Genomic DNA, 25284 nt, shown 5'->3' with positions numbered 1-25284 from the left:
TGAGCGGCTCCCCCAGCCCTCTCCCTGCGAGCCGATCGCCCACTTCATCCCTCTCCCTGCGGGGAGAGAGGCTCCCCCAGCCCTTTCCCTGCGAGCCCAGCCAGCCCCGTAGCCGCACAAGACTGAAAACACTTTAAAAAGTACAGAGAAATATCACACACTTTTATCGAACTGCTGAGGTAACTCGCCGAGGTAACTCACCCTGATAACAACCCCCGCCCCTCAGTAATGCCGCCATCCACAGGCAGGCAATAAGCTGTTCTCTGATTGGTTCATCGTCGGAACAACGGGAAACCATGGATTTCAAACTGTTTCGGCTCGGGACTGGACTGGTATGATACTAGGTAAGGGCAGATATCACATTTTTGTTCATAGATTAGCCGCACCCAAATATTAGCCGCACTTCCGGGTTTCCACCAAAATTTTTGTCTAATTACTGCGGCTTGTATTCGTGAAATTACTGTATTTAGATTATCCTTAAGTAGCTTACTAAGCAGGACATGTGTGCATGTGTGTCTGTGCTTACAGACAAAACTGAGAGGACAGAGGCAGCACAGAGACAGCTCAAAGACCAGGCCAACTTTTAGCTTTAAATATCTTACCTATTACTAGGAGCATTGGTAAGACAGAAAGTAATCTCAAAGCAGGCAGATAAAATACAAGTTGTTTTCTGTCTTTTTAAATGGCAAACGAAACGATGACAATTTTATTTTCATTATTGTAAGCTGTTAAAATCAGCTAGGTTAGGGGTTTAAATGACCTAGAGCCACCCACAACTAGCCTTAGGAACATATTTCTCATTCAGGCTCAGAAATGTTCCTGCCTATTAAGATGTCAGAGATCATAGTTATTAAAGCACTGGATGCTTTCCATAATAATCAAGACCCTTGGCCACCATAGTAGAGACTAATACCACATTTTTCAGACATGTTTCCCTTAGTAAACTGTGATTAACTCTCTGCAGCACAAGACTGTGCCCTATCAAATCACAGTGTGAAAATTAGTTATTGAAGTCTATACAAACAAGAAATACAATGAAATTCTGTTTTGACTCTCAATAGTCTTCCCAAATACATAACCATTTATCACTGATACCTGTTGTTCAAACGCTTTTGCTCTATGCTTACACAACTCAAGTTTATAGAATCAAAGCCTTGCCTGAGTGAGCATTGATATTCTCACCACCAATGCTCTCTGTACTTCTCAATTTATCACAATTAGTGTTAGCAGCTATCTGTTTTAAAACTTAACTAACATGCAAAGTACAGGAGTCACTTAACCCCATATCACATATATTTAAACACAGTAATTTAGCAAATCTTCAATAATAATGGAATTGGTTCAGATTTGGCAAGGCATTTCAGGATACTTCATCATTTTGCTAGGAAAAGGAACAGGTTCAGTTATTTTCAAAGAATCACAGAATATTCTGATTGGAATGAACCCACAAGGACCACTGAGTCCCACTGTCAAATGTATTACTAAGGCTTCAACTTTCATTTTTGCTCCTAAGAAGTCAGTCAGGAAAGCTAGAGTGTAACAGCAATTTCAGACCATCAGGGAGGGGAGCATGGCTGGCTAAGCACCTGTAGAAGATGACGCAGCAGCCTTACCACAGCCAGAAAGCTTTTGTGCACACAACAGCATGAAGGAAAGGACATTTTTAAGAAGTGACAGAGAACCTGGTATCCTTGACCAAACAGCTCCAGCAACTCCTAATGGCCTGAGCAAATAGTATTCATTCCAGCCCAGCCCATAGGTCAGAGCATACCTTAGGTGCTGGCACCCCAGAATGATCCCAGAGGGATGTGTTTTGCTGCTCTAACAATTCCACATTTACCAGCATAAAATTCAGTTACTCAGTTTTGGGGTATGCAAGCCAGTTTTCATTGTCCAGTTAGATGATGCTTTCTATTGCTGTAATTTCTAAAAACAGCAAATAAGGAACCATAAGACAAACAAAAAATCCTTTTACCAAGGTCATCAAGGACACAGGGTGCACAACACAGTATGTGTACAGAACAGGGATTTTATTTTACTTTACTTAAAATCCCAGACCTCCATAGTGTAAGGGAATTAAGGAGCTCAGTGCTTTGCATTAACATGCCCTAAAAAGATTAAATGATTGCCAGCAATAATAGTAATTACTCTGACTTACAAATCTACATACTTCACAGATGTGGGAAGGATCTGAGAGAACAAAGGCCACACCATGCAGAAATGGTGAAAATACTGAGTGACTATTTTCTGTCTTGGAGGCACCTTTTCTCCTCTCCCCACTCTGTATTTGTAAAAATATTATGTATTCATAGCTGAAAAAATTAATAGTCTGGGATGGAGAAAGTAAGAGCAATTCTAACACAATGCCTGTATAAAAATTAGAATTAATAAAGTGCCTAGGGTGGATTTATTTCCTGATGTTCTTCTGTGGTAATAAACCCACATCCCTTGACACACTTGGAAGCCAAACCGAAAAATGAAATCAGGAAATTTCTTGGCTGCCATCTACTGTTCAAAACTTTCCTGTATCTCACAGAAAAAGAAAAACAAACCAACCCAAAGAACAGTCACTAACACCTTCAGGCTTTCTCATTCCTTTTACTATTCTTGCTAAAACCAATGTTTTTGGGCTGCTTTTACAGACCACTGCATTTCTATTAGGATTCTGTATTTGCCCACCTTTTAATCAGTATCAAGAATAAAAAACACAAAACTTGTAAACTTCATGGAACACTGTTTAAGGGAAGAACATTGTAGTACTTTTAGTATTTCAGTGAAAGACTGTTAAACTTTCTAAATTCACTAGAGAGCACTAGTGTGATTTCACTAAACAGCAGTAAGTCAGCAGTAGGACAGAGACTAAAAAGCAATGTGCAAGAAAGCTGTCTGCATTCCTCTTTCTCAAGGCTTTGTGTCTCTATCAGGGTAAGCCCTACAATATAATTGTTTCTCTCGCTCTTATTTTGAGACCTATCTAGATCTATTTGTCCTTTACAGCTCCTCTGCCTCATCTCCTGCCACCTCATTCACCTGCTCTGCCATGTTTAAAAAACCACATATTTCATAGACCCCCACTGAGAAGTACACAAAACTAAATCTATTACATACATAAACAATGCATACATATATAGCATAATGAATATATATATATATAGCACATCCTCCTGCTCTCCTGGAGACAAGCTGCTCTCTCTCACAAAAATGTATCAGATGGTGAAACAGTTTTTCAAGGATGGTTATAGAGTATGACAACTGCAAATACAACATATATTAAAACATTGAACCTTTGCAGAAAGATACTAATAGATAATCTAGCAATAACTTCAGCTTTCACAATTTCTTTTCTTTACTGTTTAGTTTCTTTTATATTCATCAGTTTGGTGTGCTCTGTTGGAAAAGTAATTGTGACTAGAGAATCAGCACATTGGCTGTCTGAAAGGTACAATACTCAGTGGCTGAGGAATGCAAGCAGGTCAGGGCTCATACTGTAACAAACAGAAGAAAACAAAAAAGGATGCAAAGAAATTAAATGAAAGAAAATCTCCCACCCTGAGCACAATAAAAAGTAAGTAGCTGGAAGAAGTGCATTACAGTTCACACACTGCACACCAGGTCACTTTGATCACTTGTGGTCAGGAGTGTAAGTCTCTCTGTTGTGTACTTCCAGAGAGGAAATTTGGAGGAACTTGGTGCTTCAACCTACCTGGTTTGAAATGGGGTAAAGAGTGGACTCCAGGCCACGTATCTTCATTTGGTGTTCCAAGTACCTGTGCACAAAAAAATAAAATCCCACATTGCTTTAATGGAAAAGACTTAACAAGTCACAGTACAGTAGAAAGCACAATCTAAACTTCAAATAGGCTTCTTAAGTGGGGTTGGGGAGGAGGAAGAAGGTGCAAAAGGTTAAATGATCACAACATTGCCAAGGTGCCAGCGGAGTCTGTAAAGCAGATGGGAGTGCTGTGTTCCTGTCACACTGCCTATTTAACCAATGGATGTTAAAGCTACTTTTCACTGACAAGTATCAAGCTATCTGAGAGCACTGGTGCTACAGAGGCTAGACAATTTAGCTCAGAAATGACTTTAATCCCTAGAAACTTAAATAAGATAAAAAGATAATGAATAGATGCTAGGATAGAAGATTTACACAGATGGTAAAGAGGATGATCAAAAGTGTGGCATGAACAAGAATTCACAGCAAAGAGTTGTTATTTTAACAGGGCTGCAGTGCACATAAAAACAGTAAATCCTTAGGAGATGCAGACGTTATTGGCTCGTGCATTATGCTTTGTTTCTATTCACTGTCCTCCTTCTTGTAAGTCAGACCAACTTCCAGCATCAAAGTATTTACACTTCTTACATGCATCTTATACTCTCTGTTCACATGAAAAGTTCACTCTCCATGCCTTTGACACAAGTAGTAATTAAAGTGAGAGAACTGCTATAAGTAATTCTCCCAAACCTGGTTTTGCTGTCTAACACATAACTGTCAAGACTTGCTTTAAGTAAAGTCAGGAGAAACACTTAAATGAACTGCTCTAGAAACACATTTCTGAACGAACCATGGAATTTATTATTACACTAGTAGGATCTCTATTTTCAAAAATTTACACTCAATTTCTTACATGAATGAAAATGCTAGATTCTTTTGAATACTTGTTATAAGCTCAGGCCCCTGGAATAAAAGATCGATATTCGGAATGAAAGTAATTTACATTAGTCTGGTGCTTGTTTTGCATTATCAAGGTACAAAAACTCCTCTCAGCTCTGCCCCTATCTGCACTGCAGGTCATCTGAATAAATCTTTTGGACCTGCATACCTTCAGGTGACATTCTGTGGTCACTTACCTCAGCATGAAGCAATCCCAAAGTTCACATGAAAATCTTTGATCCAAAAAATGTCAAAAACAACATCTACTCCAAATCATTTGGATCTGAAGAGAATTATTTTAATTTTGTTTGCTGTGATATACGTATGAATTAGGAACATTAAAAGAAGGATACCACTCCAGAATACATGTTTCATTTCTTAAGCTGTGTAAACATTTGTTCATGTTGATAAATTCAAGCAGGTAAAAAACCTCTTAGAAGCAAGACTGGCAAGGTAAAACACAAAAAGTTTTACTTCAACTTTGCCAGAAATTTATTAAATTAAATTTATAAATGAGCTTCCTAACTTGAGAAAAAATTAAGTGATGCCTAAAACAGATTCAATTTCTACCTACAAGGTTTGCTTTATGAGTCTAAAGACTCAAATTTGTTGAGCAGTTTAAAATAGTCATACTTTTCTCATCTAAGAATATTAATCCAAAGATTTTTTTTCCAAAATCAAATACAATTGGCAAATAATCCAACTTGGATGTGGTACGATCAGTAGAAGGTGAAAGCAGAGAACTAAGGTGACAAAGGTGACAGTAACACTGCAACTATAGAGTATACATTCACATAGTTATTTAGGTATGCAAATTCACTGATGTTATTTGTAAATATTGTTTGCAGCACATTTCTTTCAGTCCTTAATTGGCACTTGAATAAGATAAACCTGGCCCTGCAGTCCTGATTCATCACAACACCCGTGTTCATCTCATTATTGCTATTAGAGAGAGCACAATGCTGTCATTAAACACTGAGGAAGTTAGGAGACACTGGGACACTGTGTCACAAAATCAATTTGCAAATAACTTCTACTTACCTTCTGCATTAATCAAGCTCCTGGTGCCAAGCACCTCCCAGACCAGGAGAGGGAGCCCGTGGATCAAAACCAGAGATTCTTGTATCCATTTAAATTTAGAAATAAGGTTGTCAACTTTGCAACCCCTCTTAGTGAATCAAAGGAATATTCTCTTATTAAATAAGATATATTTGTTATGAATATATTTGTTCTGAATATTTAAAAAATTAGCCACATTCCTCTTAAAGTATATTCTTATTTGCCTCTTATTTTAGATGAGACAGAGGCAGTTATGGGACTGTAAAGATTAAAATTAAAATCAGCTAACAAAATCTGTAATTTTCACTTTTTAGAGGAATCATTCTTGACTCACTGTTTCTTGTTTCACTAGTTTTCCAATCCATTTCTTTAATAATATTCTAGCACATCTGCCACCACAGTATCCCGGAGCCAGCTGCAAGCAAGTTCTGTGCTTTGGAATACTCAAATCACCTACAATATTTATAGCTTCTCTCAAGGGCAGCAGTCAAGCTGAAAACAACTCTGGGTTTCCTAGCATCTAAAAGCCAAGCATTTTTAAGGTAGAGACACTTGGTAGTTCAGGCAAGGATCCAAGCACTTTATTTTAATGCATGGTACAAACACTATAAAGATCACACTTCTTCCACACGATTTTTTAGCATATACAGAAATTCACAGTATGTGACAGCCAACAAACAAAGAGAAGAGGGCAGAGGTGAAACAACTGTGGTTTTGGATAAAATGGAACAGTCACTGCCCACAGTCACTTGCCAACATAAAGAGATTTGTAAACATCACCTTGTAAGTGATTCTTCTAAGTAGCAGTCAATCCCATTTTGATGAGTGGGATTAAACAATCCAAAGAAAGAGTTTTGACACTGCTGTAAACAAAGCAAAGAGGGTTCACACCTAACACCACAGTGGAGAAGAATCTGCCTTGTTCTGCAGCTTACAAGAGAGAATTAAGGCACCAACATGGAAAAGGGAGGTGGAGAGGAAGGGAGAACCCAACAGTCATCTGGAATACACTGTCACTTAGCAGTGAAGACTGATTACCCAGACCCAGACAGCAGCTGAACACCAGGAGCTGTTATTTTACAGGTGACCTCTTAGCCCCAGCTTTCATGGTCCACCACTTCTCATCCCAAGCACGCCACCAGGAGTTCTGCCTCCTCCAAATTTTAACGTTTTTTCTTTCCATTTCATGTTCCAAAGCCATAAAAATAACCACTGCTGTCACAGCAATCAAGCCCCAACTTAATACTGGAAAAAAAGTTTTTATTTAGCATTGAGAATTGTTTGAAAAAATAAAACTAACTTGTTTGCTTTCTCTACTGATAATTTGCTTCTCAGCAAGGTAAGCATTCAGCTTGCATGGTTTAATATCCTATTTTCTTCAAACTGAATTACTAACACAAGACTAATCTACAATTCTCAAATTTGGAATGCAGTTAATGTTTTCCAGGGACCATGGTGGTTATGGTTTCTGCAAAGAAGACTCCAAAATCTACTGGGGTTCTGCTGTTCCACACCACAGACAACACTCTGGGCTCTTTTATTCTCTGACAAGGGATATAAAATGTTCTCATTTGAAACTTGCTATTAAAAATTAGGACCAGATTCTAATTCCATTTGTACAGTGAGAAGTCTATTCATATAAAAATGACAGATTTACAATACATCAGGGTACTGAGGGTCAAATACCTGTACTGCCAGTTGATATCATTAGAGTTTGGCAGAAAGTTATAAAAACAGAACCTGCTGTTGAAATCTCCATACACAAGCATGATATAGAAAGATTTTCTAGGAAATAAAACAAAAACGCATCAAGGGCTACTGCATTGCCTTATTTTTTAATATAAGAAAAATTTTGGGGTTAGCATCTGGCTTACCAAGGACTCACCATTCCCTGGTGTACAAGGGAATAATTAGTTTACAGTGAGCTTTGCACCAACACAATTAGTCATGTTGTCCTGTATTCTGCTTCAAATGCAAAACCATCCCGTGTTACTGCCATGTATTAGATGAGCAGCAGTGCAAATCTTTCCTGCCAGCTCTTTTTCAATTGCTGGCATAATTAATAAAGAAAAGCATTTCCCTTTACACTACCAGTTTTGAATATAGAAAGCTGCATATTACTGATATAACACTTTAACCCTTGTTAGAACTGATGATCCTCAAGAAAGGTGACAGTTTGGACTTCAACAAGACAAAGAACCTGCAGCCTGTGGTATTATTCAGAGCAGAATGAAGACAAGACTAGAATGCAAATGAGCTGCCTTTCCTTAGACAAGAGCTATGGAAATCAGGTTAAGCAATATGCAGAATTTAAATTTTTTTAATGTTAGGCCAACCTGATGAACAAACAAAGTTTAGTTAAAAAAAAGTGTCAGGAGAATGCATATATTTCCTTTTAAAAGAAGTGAGGTTTGTTGAAAAATGTCATGGAATTTTAAGTGGGAAAACTTACAAGCTGGATGTAAAAATGTTTTCTTATTTTATTCTACCTTTTAAGGATGTTCAAGATTTCTTTTCCTGTCTTCCTGTTTGCTGGGTAAAACATTTAGTGAATCCTTGGCTGTGATCTACCATGGGAGACGCAGCTGTTTGAGGAACTGAACTTACTCAAAAGAGGAAGAGAATAAGCACTGCAGACCATTCCCAAATCAGCAATGTCTTTCTGTTGAGTGAGATTTGGAGGTTTTGGATGTTTGGCTTTTCAACAAAAATCTGTTCTGTTCTTCCAAAACATATATATGTAATGAAGTTTTCAACTTAGTCAAAAAGCTAGGTGTTTTCCATTCCATTAGAGGAAAGTACAGTAATTTCACAACTATAAGGCGCACCGGACTATAAGGCGCACTTTTTTTTTGCAGCGAGGATCCGCACACAACAAAGTAACCAATTACTAACGGAATCACGCAATCGCAGGGTTTACTGGCAGGTGCTCAATTTGCAAACATTTTTCACAGATTGGTGTAGCCTTTAAACTCAGCCCCGTGCTGCGGGCCTCGGCACTCCCGCCCTCCCCTGGCACTGGCTGGCACGGCTCTTGTGGCTGGCGTGGCTCGGCTCGGCTCGTGCCGCGGCTCACGGCTCGCACTTTCGGCTTGGCAAATTTCTGAATTTTGTCCATATATAAGGCGCACCAGATTATAAGGGGCACTTCCGAGTTTCAATCAAAATTTTAGTCAAAAGGGTGCGCCTTATAGTCGTGAAATTGCTGCACATTACTGCTTTAGATTTGCCCTTTGAGGAGCAGTGTGAGTTCCAGGTTTTTTCTACAGCAGCTCCATCACTCTCAGAGCCACCTCTGAACACAGAATTTCTGCTCTGGAAGAGCAGTGATGCTAATTCATCTGTCCAGATGATCCACCTGCAGCCACATTCCCTTCCTGAGGAGTAGAGTCAGGTAGATCTGAACCACATCTTTCACAATCTGGATAAGTTCTGTGTTAGCAGAAGAGAGGCAGTGAAGACCAAAGAATAATCTTCATCCTTCAACTTAGCATTTGGTTTTAGTACAGTAGGTTAGAGAAAGCATTCAGTAATTATTTGTGCAGTATGCATGCTGACTCAGTCTGCTGACTGACAGCTGCAGTGAGGTTTCCTTCAACTCCCTGCTGGGCACAATGGTGACAGCTGAGTGTCAAGTCTAATATCCAAAAGATAGAGTCAGAAATGGAATTGCCTCAAGACCAGTAATTTCTTTCATTTCTTCACATCAGGAGTTTACAGGTTTGCTCTTGCAGTTCAGTTTCCATAAGGGCCTGTACCTCTATTAATTTCTTTAATATACTTACAGATTTGTTAGACTGGGGCCAAACACATTTTACCCTTGGGAATGTTGTGGAAGTTCCAGGGTTCACAGCTGCAGTGAAAAAGTCATCTCATTTTTGCTAAAGAAACAATGTCTATCAGCTGAGGTGGCAAGAATATATTTATTTGGATTCATGAAAAATAAACACCACATGCCTTTTAATTGTCCTGAGATTTAGAATATTGAAGCCTTACTTCATTAAATCAATGGTAAAAATTGTATAGTTCCTAAACCAGGAATCCATGCCAATTCAAAGTTAAAACAACTGAGGTAAGATTGTGTAATCTAGGAGATCTCTTCCCATGTGGAAAGCAATAAAGACCTTGCTCAGATGCTGAAAACCATATTTTAGTAAAATTATTTTTCTTACATAGTTAACTTTCTGTGTTTTTCTCAGTCAACTGCCATCAAAATATCCCTTCATTATTCCCATACAGGTAAGAAATTAAATACCAGTGAAACAGATTAAAAATACAGAAAATGTAATGCAACAGATTAAGCATACTGAAACGTAACTTGTATGATTCCTCTTCAGAACAAAAGTGTTAAACAATAACACATAATTCTTTACAGACAAATGCAGAATTTCAAATTCTAATTCTTAGTTTTATGTGTAAAACAGGTGGTAATATTTTTTTTTTTTTGCTTCCTTATGTGTAAATGCTGTCAGAGTCATGACAAAATCCTTACAATGATGATACATGGCAAAAGGAAAAATAAATTAAATAACCACCATTTTATATGCACAATGGTAAATGTACAAAAGAATATTTTAAATGTTATCTGCATTCAGGAAATTAAACTAGAATTATGGATTTAAGAGAGAACAAGGCTGGCTTGAAAACAAACTGATTGGAGCATTTCTTTTGCAAGTTACTTTGTAAATGATCTAAGCATGGTCTTAAACAAAAAAAAAGGGAAGTTATTAAATTCTTTCACTAGTCTTATGAAGTACCTGCTATACAGATGATGAGGTTGGGACACAAGAGCAACACAAAAGAGAGAAGGAACGTCCTCATCAACCCCTAAACCTCTTCTTGCTGTAAGGAAAGTGATGCTGTTTTGTGAAAAAATGCAAGTTATTGAGGTTTATTCTTTAAGGTGAAAAAAGAAGCAGCAAGAACAGAATGAGGCTCAACAAAAGCCTGACTCAGGCATCAAGAGGAGTATCATCATTCCATTATATACGGGTAATTGAACCACTTCCTCTGAGCATAAGCAGTGATTTATGACGAAGCTGTGTTCTAAAACCTTGGGCTAATGGGCCAGTATGGACGAAGGAAGCAAAACATTCCCAAAAAATTCTAATAACACACATTCATTAAGAAAAAAAAAAAATAAGCTGAACTAATATTTTTGCTTTAGCTGTGTCAAGGATGAAAAATGAGGTACTTGAAACAGTAGAGGGTCCAACTGTTCTTAACTTCCTTTCCCCATAGAGGCAAAATACAATGAAGTCATGCCAGGAAACCTTTTTAATATGTGATTTTTTCCATCCTTACTTTATGTATATAAACAATATTTTCATAGCTGTCTGCGTTGCAAAGTTAAATTTATCCCAACACTATTTCCATACCATTTGCAGCACAAGTAAATCCATCATTCTCCTCATACCCATGATAACCACAGCTACCTTTTTTGAGAGACCCTGGCAGAGACATCACTGCAGCTGTGCCAACACCAGGGAAACAGGGGAGTGGAGACTGCCCAAAAACATGCCTGGCCACCCTGACAGAGCCTGGGAGGCACAGCTGGCAGGAGAGGAGCAGGAGGAACTGTCACCCCAGTGCCACACAGCACTGCAGAGCATCAGGACAAGATTAAATGACATCCCCAGCCCCACAACAAAGCACCACAGGGCTCTGACATGCCAGTGACCTTAAACACCCAGTCAGAGAACAGTTTTATTTATTCCAAATTTGATGGGATGAATTCTAGAAACAAATTCTGTCCATAATCCAAACTGAACTGGAATGGTCACAAAACTAGAGTATTTAATCTACATTTCACAACAAGGAAAAAGCAAGTGTGAAACAACTCGTACAGGACTGTGACATCCTCTTCCTACAGGGAGCCAGTATGTTTCATCATAAGGCTTTATTTTAGTAACTTACAATGTCCTTAAAAGTTCACATGGTGGAAAAAACTGTTTTTTAATTTAGTGATTCTGACTAAAATGTTTATGTGAATGAGATGAATGCTAAAGAAACCCAGAAAAAAGGACTTGGCAAACTTACTTTGAAAATAGAGGGGTCTAAGCTGCAGAGACACAATCTGAAATTAGCAGCAAAAGGGGAAAAAGGAAACTCCTGACAGATACTGCACTTTCCCTCAAACCAGTGCAGCCATGCAGCAATTTTGCCAAATCAAAAGTTGGCTAAACAATGATGTACACGGTGAAAGGAGATTGTTTAGCTCCAAAGTGAAAAGGTGGCTCCTCTGTGAGGGATGCTCCATGCTGAACTGCTAAAAGCAGAACAGAGAACCTGTCCTTTCAGCTTTCCCAGCCATCTCTGCTCAGGAGTCTCTTTCCATCAGCAGTCCCATAATCAGAATTTTAAAATTCTGACATTAAAATAGACTTAGGGGGTTTGATATCTGCTTTGGAGCTGCAGAAACTATAAAACACCTCAACAAGACAAAACTGATCCTTAGTAAGAAGAGAAAAGATTTTGAAAGCTTTTGTAGAGCTCAAAGCTATGGATCAGGAAAAGACTGGGAAGAAAATTCATGTAGAAGACTCAAGCTAACCTCAAGAGATTTCTCTCTCCCTCTACAAGGAGAAAAGTTTGGTCTGCTGGCATTGAGAGAGCCTGTGAGCTCTCAAGTGAGGGTTACAGAGAGGGAATGCTTTCACTGAGGAAGAGATTGGTGTTAATACATATGAAGAAGCAGCTGCTGCTGCTAGCTGTGCTGGAAGGTCTCTTCCTTACTGTTTGGGAACAAACAGAATGGTTTTTTTTGCTGCAAAGACAGCTGTTTTCTGACAGAAGGACCCTGTGGCTCACAAGTCATGCTTGTTTACATATTCTTTAAAATCTGCTCTGATTTACTCTGTACAGAATAGTGATATACTCTGCATTTCACATTTCCTATCCTGTCTAGGTTGCAAAGCCTTTGGAACAACCCACCCAAACAGCCAGTCTTCTCCCAAACATGCTCTTTAAAGATTTATTTCTAGGTTTTTTTTAATGACTTCTTTTCTTTAAACTGAAAAAGTGGAATAAAAATAAAAGCCAAAACCTGTGGGAGGCTTTTATGAAATGTACTTCCAGAAGCCCTGCTGTGCTGGCTCAGCAGCTGGCTCGTTTGAATTCCAGGTATGCACTACACACGTTTTTTGGAAATGCTGGCGTATCTGAAAAGCAATGCTGCCTTTGGATCATAAAGCTGGCTTTATGGTCTTTTTGAAGACCATGAAACTGGCTCAGTTAACACATATGAATTCCTACCTAGTGTTGTAGTATCCAATCTCATTGGCACAGGCCAAGCTGCGCTGTTGCATCAGGATACTTAAGGGCTTAAAGCTGCCATTCAGCTGGAAAGCTTATTTAAATAATTAACAGACCAAAGTATGCATATTCCTACGAATCATCCTGAAAACAGCAAGAAAAACCTTTTTATTTAAAAGAAAATCATGTTTCTTCACTATGGTGTCATTGAACTACAATTGTTTAAACAAACCAGAACATTTGGGATCACATCCTTTCTCCATAAGGATTTTCTCTGCACCAGGACCTGACCCACTGGCTCTCACAGGAACCAACCAACAGAACAAACCTCCCCTCCGAAGCAGTGAATGCACAATGCATTTCTCTGATACTGGAAACATTTTGTCTTTGGCCTGGTGCCCAGTCCCAACACATCAGAGGAGGATTGTGCCTGGTTATGACAACACACCAGGACTCACCACTCCTCACGCCCAAGGAACAGCATATGCACAGCACAACAGGAGCTCGTGACACGTGCTGCTTATGTGAGAGAAAAATACTTGCAGAAGAAAGCTGTTGTGCTAAGGCAGATAGAATGCTAGAGCTGGGTGACTGAGCTGCCTGAGCTCACTGTCTGGGCAAAAAAAAAAAAAAAAAAAGAGAGAAGTAACATGAAAATTCTTTTTCTCACCTAAAAAACCAGAGGTGGTAACATACACTGAGACCTGTATATGAAGCCTGGTGCTCAGCATCACAGAACAGCATGACAGTAGAATCTGATCAGATCATCCAGAAGTTTGCCAGCTCCTTATTTTGCCAGTTAAGGTCTTGATCTTGCAATAATCTCTATTTTGAATAGATTTGTGAAGCCACATGGAGCTCAGTGATGCAGTGGGTATTTTGTCAAGTTTTTTTAAGTGACAATCTGCAGAAAATGAAGGCAGCCAGTCACACTGCCATTTGAAGAATGTGCAGGTTCAGGTGTTACAGTGAAACAGTGAGGGCATTAATAATGAGCTCCAGTTGTGATGGGTATATAGACAGATAAGAGTACTCTTCTTGGATGTCTAAATATCCAGCTGATTCCTACACTGAACCATATCAGAATTCTCAAATCAAATCCCTTTTAAAAATGTCTAACCTTATCACTTAAAATCCATTTCAAGTGATACAGTTCGAAGTGTGCCTCCTACAACAAAACACAGCATGATGCTTGGTGTATTCACTCCAAACAGCAGTATTTTGCTGCTACAAAAGAAAAGAGTTTTATATTGTCCTTCTGAATCACAGGCACAGAATAAGCAAGCAGAATGAAAAATGGAAGTACAGAAACATTTTTTTCCTAAAAGTGGGGGAAATGTCACCCTATATCTGATGGAGAGAGTGGCTATAAAAGTAGCTGAGAGATTTTAAGTGGGGTCAGTGCAGAATCCCAGAGAGTTGCACATTCTCATCCAGAGGATGGTAAGATCTGTGGAAGGGCTGGCTGAACAGAACCTGTATCCTGCAGTGCAGCCTAGTGAGCTAGCACCCCTCACTCAGGGCACTTTGGAAATTTCCAGTGAATTCTTAGCTGAAACATCTGCCCATTTTCCTGACATTTTCTTTACCTATTTCCTTGCAAACCCATTAAAAGGAAGGGTTTCATTGCCCAGACACCATGAGGTACATGCCCAAACATCGAGATCAGAAGTGGGTTTTGAGAGAGTACAGAATGTTGAGATGATAAAATTTTCAAAAACAGGAAACTGTGATTTAACCATTAATTGCTCATTTAGCAGTTGTGGCTTTAACAAGTAGATGGCAGATAGCCTAAAAGTTTTCATTTTGCTTATTTAAATGAAGTGAAAGCTGGTGCATCTCAACTGGAAGAGGCAGTGGCACTGCCAGCTTCAGGGAACTGTCTTGTTTGCTTTGACAATGGTCCATGTCTTCTGAGCTATTTCAAAAGCACCATGCAAGAGGGACCAGGGAGTTGTCATCTCCTGTCTCCAATTAAACTTTGAGCCATCTGCAGGGCAGCTGCAGTGGCAGCTCCTGCTCTTGGCAGCACTACTTTTGGGCAAAATGGAACTACTTTCCAGGAGCTGCTGGAACTGATCCTCTCTCCTCACTGGAGAAAGGAGTTGAGAGGACTCAGCAGTATTTGGAGAACATACTTCAGGGGCTTGCACTGAATAATTAGTGAAGTGTGAGTGAATTACAGCAAATTCTCAAATTATTGGAGCTACTTAACATGTGTATCATGCTCCACCTTTTATTTTTCAGAAAAATAGAATAAAAAACAATCCAGAGGGTGAAATGGATAACTAAATAAATAGGCTATGCAAATTAAAATAACAAAATTTGCACAGATATATGACAGTGAGCTTCAGTACCACTGGTAGTCAATAATGAGAGAGAGGAGGGGAAGGACCGGAGTAACAATTTTATCCTCTGTCTCCAGTACATTAAGGTCCACAGAAATGCATGGCCTGAAATACTGATGACACAAAGGCTGAAAAATGATGGGGCATGCCATACTAGAACAGTAAAATGACAATTTTAATCTTTAACATGAGCAACTCTGCTATTACAAGGTGTTTTGAAGGTAAATTTTAAAGATCTCATTGAAATAGAACAAAGGGAGATGTTACACCAATGAATCATGGACAATCAACTTTGCAAGTTATCAGAGAGAAAAATCAACCTCTCAACATTGAAGGCTCAGTTGATCTCTTGGACTATGTGAGGAATGCAGATGAGCAGCACAATGTTATCATTAAGCTATTTAAAAGGCCACAAAAGCAACAAAACCATGAGAACATGAGTAAGAAGAAGATACTACAAAGCAGAAGTGGTAAGAAGCTGCACTGAAAGTATATTTTACTGAAAGTAAATGAAGCCTAATGAAGAAATTACTTTAGCAGCAAGCAGGTATTACACTACCCTTAATTTTCAACTACCTTAACTGGTCTGAATTTTTTTTAATGGAATAGGGTATTGCAGAGTTTTCATGAAAAGACCAATTAAACAAACAAAAGATGATTTTCCCTGGCTGCAGTTTGAACTGCTGAGCAGCTGATAAAGTGATACGATGCAGTGAGGTCAGCAGGACTTCATCCTACCCCTCTCTTTCCACGAGGAAGGAGCAATACTAACACACTCTAAAATGAGCAGGCTCAGCAGCATAGCAAATGTCATCAACCAAATATCTCAGTCATCAGACCAGAGCAGATTATACCAACATCCAAATTATTGAGGCCTCTTTTTAAGTAACTAGGGCAGTATGTTTTATGGATGCACACCAAGGTGAGACATGAAGGATACTTAAAGGATTGATAAAACCCTTGGATGCTTCCTTTCCCTCTGATTTTCATGAAGGGCCAGTTCAGTGTTACAAAATTTATGCATTTTGGTTCTCTTATGAGAAAAGCACAATTACCAGCTATTGTAAAACACTCATATTCAGGATGCACAGGTTAAAAATGCAAATATCATGTGTTCTAAGATGAAAATGAGTTATAATTCAAACAATTTTGAAAAAGATAAGCAAATTTAGAGTATTTTAAAATATCTGTGAAACGAAATAAATAGGCATTATTCTAAAGTAGTGAATCCCTCTTTATGATGCAATAAAGTTTAATCAAATTGAAAGCTCAAAAAGTCAATTGATTTCTCACCTATCAAAATATACAGAAATCCAACTGTAATCTTCCAGTGTTCTAAGTTATATGCTAAAAATGTTCTTTGATTTGTAGTCATCAGGGTAATCATATTTACATGAGAGCACACCTACTGCACCACACTACATTCTCTGTTAAGTATTTACAGTAATTTCACGATTATGAGCTGCACCATTTTGACTAAAATTTTGGTCTGAACCCAAAGTGCGGCTTATAATCAGGTGCGGCTTATATATGGACAAAGAACAAAAAGTTGCTGCTTTAGTTTGGAGGACAGGTGTCTGCTGAGAAAGGCAGGAACTTCTCTTTGAAATGGAGAATGTAAACCCCTCCCTCCAAATTAATATAATTTTGAAATCAAGGGGCTTTCAGGCAAAGATATGGGAATTAGGAATAACAGTTCTTTTCTAGGGAAATTAAAATAGAAATACAGTACTACAAAGAAACAAACTCCAAACCCTGACAAAGTCAGAGTACAACCTGACACCCCGTCAGGCAGGGTGTTGGTAGCAGTCCCATTAAATGGTGGCTGCATCCTCCTGCAGTGACAGATGTGATTCAGTTGGAGCAGTGCTCCTGTACAAGGTGCAGTTTCCCTCTGGAGGTCCAGTGGTGATGTGGAGAAATCCAGTTTTCATCTGGAGTCCAGTGGAGAAAGGGGCTCCCTTAGTGTCCCAAAACCTCTGTTTTTATCTTGGTAAGAAATGTTGGGCTCTTCCCCCTGGTTGGAGCAACTTCCAATGGGATGCAGTAATTTTATCAGTCACACAGTGGGACTCCATGGGCCATTAGCAGAAAATGACTGGCTGGAGGAAGGATGGGTTGTGAAAAGATAAAGAACAATGCCCAGCCTGGTTTCAATGGATGGCCCATTAGCAGAATATCTGCCACGGAGATAAGGATCACTGCCCCCACCCTCAAGAGATGGTGATAGAACAGATACCTTTTATCACACTCTGTATTGTAATGTGCGGCTTATAATCAGGTGTGGCTTATGTATGGACAAAGAACAAAAAGTTGCTGGCACCCGGAAGTGCGGCTTATACTCAGTGCGGCCTATAATCGTGAAATTACTTTATGTTGTTCTGCTCCACCACCAACAGGTTTCAGAGTTTGCACCACAGCCTTTTGGGTCCTATTCTGCCCTGAAAAACCACTGTGAAGAATTTTCACTATGGTCTCACAAAATATATTGTTAGCTTTCTGTGATGCACTTGGAAACAGACCTCAGTTGCCAGAAATACAGCTACACAGTGATATACATGCACAATCTAAAGACAAACAGTGAACACATGACATTTTTCTTCCTGCAACTGACAGCTGAAGAATCCTATTCTGCTTTAGCCTCCTTTAACTTTAAACTGAGAGCTTAGAAGACTGGGCAAAGAAGAACCAAAGCACAAGAATAAAACATCATACTGCATAGCTCATAACCTGCTTTGTTTATTTCACAATCAGTTGAGAATACCTACTGCATTAAGATCCTACTTAGGTAATTCTACTCTCAGTATCTTATGAGGCTTTTTTTTTTTAATACACTTTCTTATGTAGCAGAATACATTTCATTTCTATAGCTCCTTTTCTTTACTCTTCCTACTTATTATGACTATTTTGTCTGTAGGATTTTCTTTTTTTTTGTGCAAGTCTCATAAGAAATGGCAACACACAAATAGTGGACACACAGAAATTGTGTGACCGCATTTTTTTATATGTATAATTACAACTTAGTGGGGTTATACAACATTTTCAAGATATGAAAACCTTATGCCTGGCTTATTCAACCATAGCCATTTAATGAGCTAGAAAAACAGCTGTCCTAATCAAGGTGTATTAATATTTACCCCTTGAAAACTTGAAGCCTCTTGAAATCTCTAAGCTTATATCAAAATTTAGGATTGACAGCTTGTGAAAATGATAGTTGGAGACAATCTTATGGCAAATGCTCTAGCTAAATTAATACCTAGTCTAGGGCACTGATCATGGAAACACTAGAATAGGTATTAAAGTCTAACTTTATTCAAATTAGGCCTACCGCAAATGGTAACTCAAAGCATGTGCATGGGCTGAAGGGGAAGTTGCCCCCAAATGCCACGTGAGACAGAGCTATTTACTTTTACTAGTTCTAAGGCCAGAAAAAATCAGCTATTATTCTTGAATTCTTTTAAGCAACTGTAGAGAGACAAGAAATCAATCTTATAGTCTCATAACTCATCTCCAAAATCATAATCTAAAACAGCCTCACATTGATTTTTAGACATTTTCAACCTTAATCATGTTCTGACTTTTGCTACGGATCATAAACAACAATTTTGGCCATCAAGATGCTTTACAGAAAAGTCACTTTGTACAAGCAATGTGCAATTCAGACACAAGTAAAAGAAGAACGGGAAAAGGGAAGATTCAAGTGAACATTGTTTCTTTACTTATGAAAGAGAAAGCAATGTGACAATTTGATGCCTCATCATTTTTTATCTCCCCTAGAAAATAAAGCCAGCATACCAGAGTAATTTTTTGAATGTCTGTGTTTTTTACAGTACAATATTATCTTGTAGAATAAATATTTGGATAGCAGACCAACACTTCTGCTCAGAATGGGCTTCAGTTCCTAAAATGGACAAATTTTCATCAAAATTCACAACTGCTTTTCTGTTCAGCGTCACCTGCGTGCAAAAATGTTTGCAATTACAGCTCCATAACACATGTGGACACAATCTGCAGAGAGGGATTTTACATGGCAAAGAAGATATTTCTGTGGTGCAAGAAGGAAGGTACCTGCAAAGATATAAATCAGTGTGCTGATTTACACCAGGTACTGATTTGCACCAGCTGAGTCTCTTCACAGTTTTTTTTTTCAAAGTATTGTCTGTAAACACTCTCTCAAAGGCTAGAGGCAAGTCTGGAAAGGAAACAATGCTTCCTTATAATTATAGCCCATTTCTCATTCAGCAACTGAAATATGGCAGAAAGAAAACATTCTGATTCCAAAGAAAACCACAAAGCCATTGTTTTCCACTGAACCATGTCTTAATTTGTTTTCTTTTTCTGATAGCCAATTACTCCTCATGTTTTGCACTACCAAGCTGATAATAACCCACACTCTTGCAATGCCAGCCCAGCCATGCTCAGGGTTTTGCTCAGAATTAGCAGGCTGGACAGGAACACCATGCAGGCAGGTGACACCTTTGTGCATGAGGTTGTGTGACTGGCTGGCCTGAAATCCAGCCAAACCTCAAAGCAAAAAGATGGGGTTACACAATAATTTATTGTTTCCTCTCCTTCTCTTCCCTCCTGCTACCAGCTGGTAGTCCCCCTGGAAAGTGTCCACAATACACTGGCAGGTATTTTTATGATTTTAAACATGGATAAATGTGAGATTGCATGTCCCAGTTTCCTAAAGAAAGGTTAGCAGAGTGTGAGATATATATTTTTTAAAGCCTCCTTTTCTAACACACATAGGCAATACTCTTCTAGAAATTGTCCTACATTTTTACAAATTGCTGTTTTTAAATCCTAGGCCAAGTTTGTTTGCCCAGTACCATACGGGTTTAATGGTATAAGGCAAAGAACAGCAGAGACTATTGATAATCAGACATGGTAAGGATGGGAGTTCTTCATAAAAACTGAGCACAAATTAGCATATTTTACTTTGTGCCCTGTTATATGGGAAAAGGCCTACTCACAGAGTAATACACAAAACAATATCATGCAGTCAGAGATCAAAAGTTGAGCTGAAACTCCATGAAAAGAAATTTTTAAAATTGCCAGATTCCTTTAAAAAGCATGAACACACAGAAGATTTTCTTTGTATTTTAAAGTTCATTTTAAAGGTTAATTTTGCTCATACTTGCCTAGTTTAGAATGACTTTCATTTGAAGTTTGGCATAAGACAAAAAGCTGAGAGAGGAACCTTGTTAAAGTGGTATCAGTGCAAAACCTGCAGGCAACTGCAATAAAGCCATCAACTTCAAAAAGAAGACCAACAGGTAGAGAAGCCTGCTCTTTATGTAATTAATTTTCAGTGGTGCTGAAAAGAAGTGAAATATTTGCATATTGTTGTTATAAAGAAAAGGAGAGGTAGACTTATTAGCAGGATTGCACTTCTCTACTTATGTGTATTGTGTTATAGAAGAAAGAATTCAGCAGTCATTATTCCTCATGAAGTCATTGGTGGGAAGCAAATGGAAAGATATGGGAGGAAAACACAGACTTTGCCCTCTAAGCAACAACTATTTATAGTACAATAGATTCATCCAACCAGAAGAATAGATGGCACCACAGACATCATGCCTACACAAAATTTCAGCTCACGTTCAGCCTCACAATTACATGTATTCCATCAGAGATGAATGACCTGTTTTTCAGAGCCAAAGTATTTACTAAGTGGAAGAAAAACATATTTTAAATAAAGAAACGGGAAAAAAAGACCAATAAATTTGACTAGGTACCTAATTACACAGAAGAATTTCAAAATTTAACGGTTTTAAGTACTCCTCCCTTGGGTTTAGCATTGCTAGTTTCCCAAAAGTTGCTATTAATACAATGTACCAGCAGGCACATTTTCTTTGGGTCCATCATAAGCTTAAAAGCTCTCAAAAAGTATTATTCCAGGCTTTAGAAGATGTCAGTGACATGAAGCAAACCTTCAGATCCAGGACCATAAGGGGAAACCTTTGCAGCTTCACAAATGCCTGTTAACATCAGTCATGGAGGAAACACTACCAGCCTGCATTACAAGACACTTCAGGCTTGTAGTCATACAAGTATGTGTGCACATATGTATTTAAAAAATAATATTGCTAGCCTTTTAAATCTTCAATAATGGGAGAAACAATTCCATTCTCATTGAAATTAAAAATGCCATGTTCCATAGGTATCTGAAATGGCAACCCCTTGTGAGTTTTGCTGCACAGCTTCATGTAGAAAGCTGGAATTTCTGGTGCTGCCCTTTGGCAGATCAGGCTGCTGGGCTCAATGCATATTATTCTCTTTTAATTACTTTTTAATGCTGTGTGTTATGGTACCCAACAGAGCAATAGCATCCAGTATCAGAGAGGAGTCCTCAGCTTGTTGAATACGTGTGTCAGGAAAGACAGAAACTTCTGGCTGACATTCCTACTCCTGCTGTGACACCCTACCTGCAGTGTGATGCTCCTGTGGTGCATATGCTTCCTGCAATCATGTTTGCAGAGAGAATGCCCATTTTCAGACAAACCAGCATTTAATGCCATTGTCCTACCTGTGCAGAGAGCTACAAAGTACCAGGAGAACTCTTTGTACATTATTCTTGCAGTGAAATCTAATTTGCAGTGTAGTTGGCACCAAGGTTAAAGTTCAGGCAATGCGCAGATTATTCCCTTATCAGGAAGGCTTCAGAGCCTGGGAGGAAATTTCACTTTGATCAATTGTGGCTCTCAGAAAGCTCACATAAAATGGAAAAGACAGAAATATCTTCCCACTTAAAAAAATAAATAAATCTCTGCAGAAGAAAAATTTAGCTAACACAAGAGATTCAACTCTGATCTGTTTTCAATCTGTTAAGAACAGCAAGTATGAAAACACATATAAAATTCAGAGCTGTAACCAAGTTGCTATCTCCAGTGTGGCATGCACAAGCATACTGCAGGCTGCTCAGTGTAATCAGCTTTGACACTCAACTAATTCATACTGATCATCACCAGATCCAAGGAGCTGTCAATTTTCCGTGGTACAGGGCTAGCTTGAAGGCATTTGGTGCAGCTTGACTTCTAGACCTAATTAAAATTTATGTTTACAATGGCACATTCCCCTTGATCTGAAAACCTCAAAGTTTGCATATAGAGATATGTATGCTAACAAATGATCAACAGGAATAAAGTACTGATAAAGATCTTAGCTACTTCTTATCAGAAGCCAAATGATATTCCTCAATTTTGTGTAATTTTATTTTGATTCAACAGATTGCCGCACATATTTTTCCTATTCTCATGGTTTTACTACTCAATGTGCACTTGATCAAATTTTCGTCCTGTCTTGGGCATGTATTGCAAGACTAAAAAGAAATGCTAAGATTACCCCACTTCATGTCTTCAGTCCATCAGACTTTGCACCTTGCAACAAAAACCTAAGCTGTTTGTCTCAGAGAATGGAAAAGAAAAAAGTTTGCTGGAAATGATGATGACTCCCCATTAGTTAAACACTTTAAGGCTAGAGACTTGTTAGCTCTTACAAGCTGTAATTACAAAAACCAGGGACAGAGCAAGAGGAGATGTCTCAAGCTGTGCCCAGGAAGATTTAGTCTGGACATCAGGAAGAATTTCTTCACTGAAATGGTTGTCAAAGATTGAAATTGGCTATCCAGGGATGTGGCGGAGTTACCATTCCTGGAAGGGTTCAGGAAATGACTGGGCATGGGATTCAGTGCTATTGTTTAGTTGACAAGGTGGTATTCACTCTAAGGTTAGACTCAACATTAATGATTTCATGATTTAATTCTATGATAATACACTTTATTTTCTATGATGCATTTCTATCCAGAAAGTAACCCCCATTTCAACATGCAGGAAAAAAGCAGGGGCAAAAATGTAATAGTATACTGATTAAACCAAAACACCTCAGTATTACGGCACTCTATTCACTATTAAACCTCTTTGAAAAAGCAACCTACTTATATGTGTCATTCCCATTTCATTTGGTAAGCAACTTTTTTTTTAAAGAGCTTATCAACACTTTTAATTTTAGGCAGAGAGAAGAATTCATATGATCAGATCCAAAGTGTGACAATAACAACTTGCAGCTGCTTATTCATCAACATTTCTAAGCGCTGGTCTGATTCTGAGAACAGATCCTGTGTATAAGCCCTTGCTATTTTATTGAGGCCTGTGGTTGTAATAGAACCTGAGTATGCTTATTAAAAACAGCTGCTGTAACAGAAATAGAGAATCAGTGAATATTACCATTTAAAAACCCACAAATTGAATCAACAGAAGTCAGGAGAGACAAGCTTAAAAAGTCCTTAAACAAAACTGAAAGATCAACCACTGTTCTTAATCTACTATACACAATCACTTAATTAAGCTGTTATGAAAGGTAAATAAACATCAATCATAATGAGGAAGAAACATATGTGCTGTGTTGCATTGCATCTATTTTTGCTATGTAGATATGTGAAGGCCAGCAGTAGAGATACACAAAAACATTTAATGAATCTCTCTGACTTTAACTTGATAATTGCTAAAACAATGTACATAAAATGTACTCTAATTTCATTTACATAGTAATGGCAAATAAACAATAGGAAATCAAACAGTCATTTAAGATTTTTAAACTGTTATTCATGTTAAATTTTATTCACTTTTCTTGGCTACTATTTCTTACATTTTCCCAGTTTCCTAATCCAATGTACCCAATTCCCTAAGAGCTGCAAGCTGGCTCCTTTCACACTTAAGGACGTGTAGCTATGAGTAAACAACAACAACAGACATGACAAAGATTAATGTTCCTTTTTGTGGCAAGCCATGTACAAGCTGTGAACAAAGGGATTACTGGACCAGAGTGGAGGTGGGCTGTACCTTCCACCATTTTCAGAAGAGAACCCTCAGTTTTAAGAAAGCTGCCACTGGTGGATGCTGAAAACACCAACTACGGGAGCTCTTTCTGAAAGTCTTTTATGGGCTGATCTGTTTCTTTCACAGCCTGTAAGTGCTCACTGTGTGGGACTTAATCATATTAGTTATGTGGTAAAACAACCTGATTCATTTTGTCCTTCAGTGCTATTAACTACCCTGCTATATATGATTCACTGGAGAATTAATGAATTAATCCCTCTGTTCAAATACAAAACCAAACAAGAATGATCCTCTGGTTTATAACTTTTAAATAGATAACTTAAAGCCTTAATGATGCTTAAAGTACATTAGGAAGGCACTCACTGAAACTATTTAGCTAATGGTAACTAGACATTACCATTAGAAAGCTTAATTAATTGGGATTTAAAATTAACTCTGATTTGCAATGGACCATAAAACACCCAGACCAAAATTTTATCTATTTATTTGATGGTTTGCAAAAGATCAAATTAAAGAAAGAGTATCAATAAATTATCTCTTGGTATTTCAACACTGTTCTCAGTATTTGCAACTGCAGTTTAAAAACAAAATTTAAAATAACTGGCAGTCCTCAAAACTCATCCTAGATTGTATTTATCATTTTAACACACAAATAGTGAGGATAGAGAAAAAAACAGAAATATACAGAAGTTTTACAGAAGTCATACAAAAATAGATTTATATGATATACCTATCACTATCATATTTTGCACTATATCTTACAATCTCATAGCATAAATTGCAAACAAAGCCCTGCTAAAGGAAACACCTGATTTCTGCTGTTACAAGTGCCCTTAATTTCAACAGCAAAAACAGTCAATAAGATTTTACTGCAATAAATGAGATCCAGTCCCAAAGAGGAAGTAATTCTTTCAAAATTTCATGTTCTATAAATAAGGAGAAAATGTCAAATTAATAAAGGAAAAGCGTAATAAATTTAAAAAGCAAAAGCTGGAAACTGGCTCAGAAGTTGGTAGCTTAAAATACACAAGCTGGCAAGCAAACAAAGCAATGAGACACGTCACAGGAACTGCTCAGAACTGCAGCTCCAAGTCTACGTTGCAGCACAGCTATTCTTTCACAGCACAGAATT

General features: G+C 38.2%; 1 protein-coding gene across 5 annotated transcripts in view; it reads right to left on the bottom strand.

The window, feature by feature from the left end:
- The window catches only part of CDK14 (cyclin dependent kinase 14), a 514904-nt gene that overhangs the window by 288221 nt on the left and 201399 nt on the right, over positions 1-25284 (bottom strand). For all 5 annotated transcript variants that reach the window (XM_033083308.2, XM_033083300.2, XM_033083326.2 and 2 more), the window contains one exon: positions 3704-3767. In XM_033083308.2, the coding sequence (XP_032939199.1) occupies positions 3704-3767 (64 nt within the window). The remainder of the gene's footprint in view (positions 1-3703; positions 3768-25284) is intronic.

Source organism: Catharus ustulatus, chromosome 1, assembly GCF_009819885.2.
Source record: "Catharus ustulatus isolate bCatUst1 chromosome 1, bCatUst1.pri.v2, whole genome shotgun sequence".
Taxonomy (NCBI): Eukaryota; Metazoa; Chordata; class Aves; order Passeriformes; family Turdidae; genus Catharus; species Catharus ustulatus.
The sequence above is the reverse complement of the archived record's forward strand: the minus strand, read 5'-3'. Positions and strand labels throughout refer to the sequence as shown.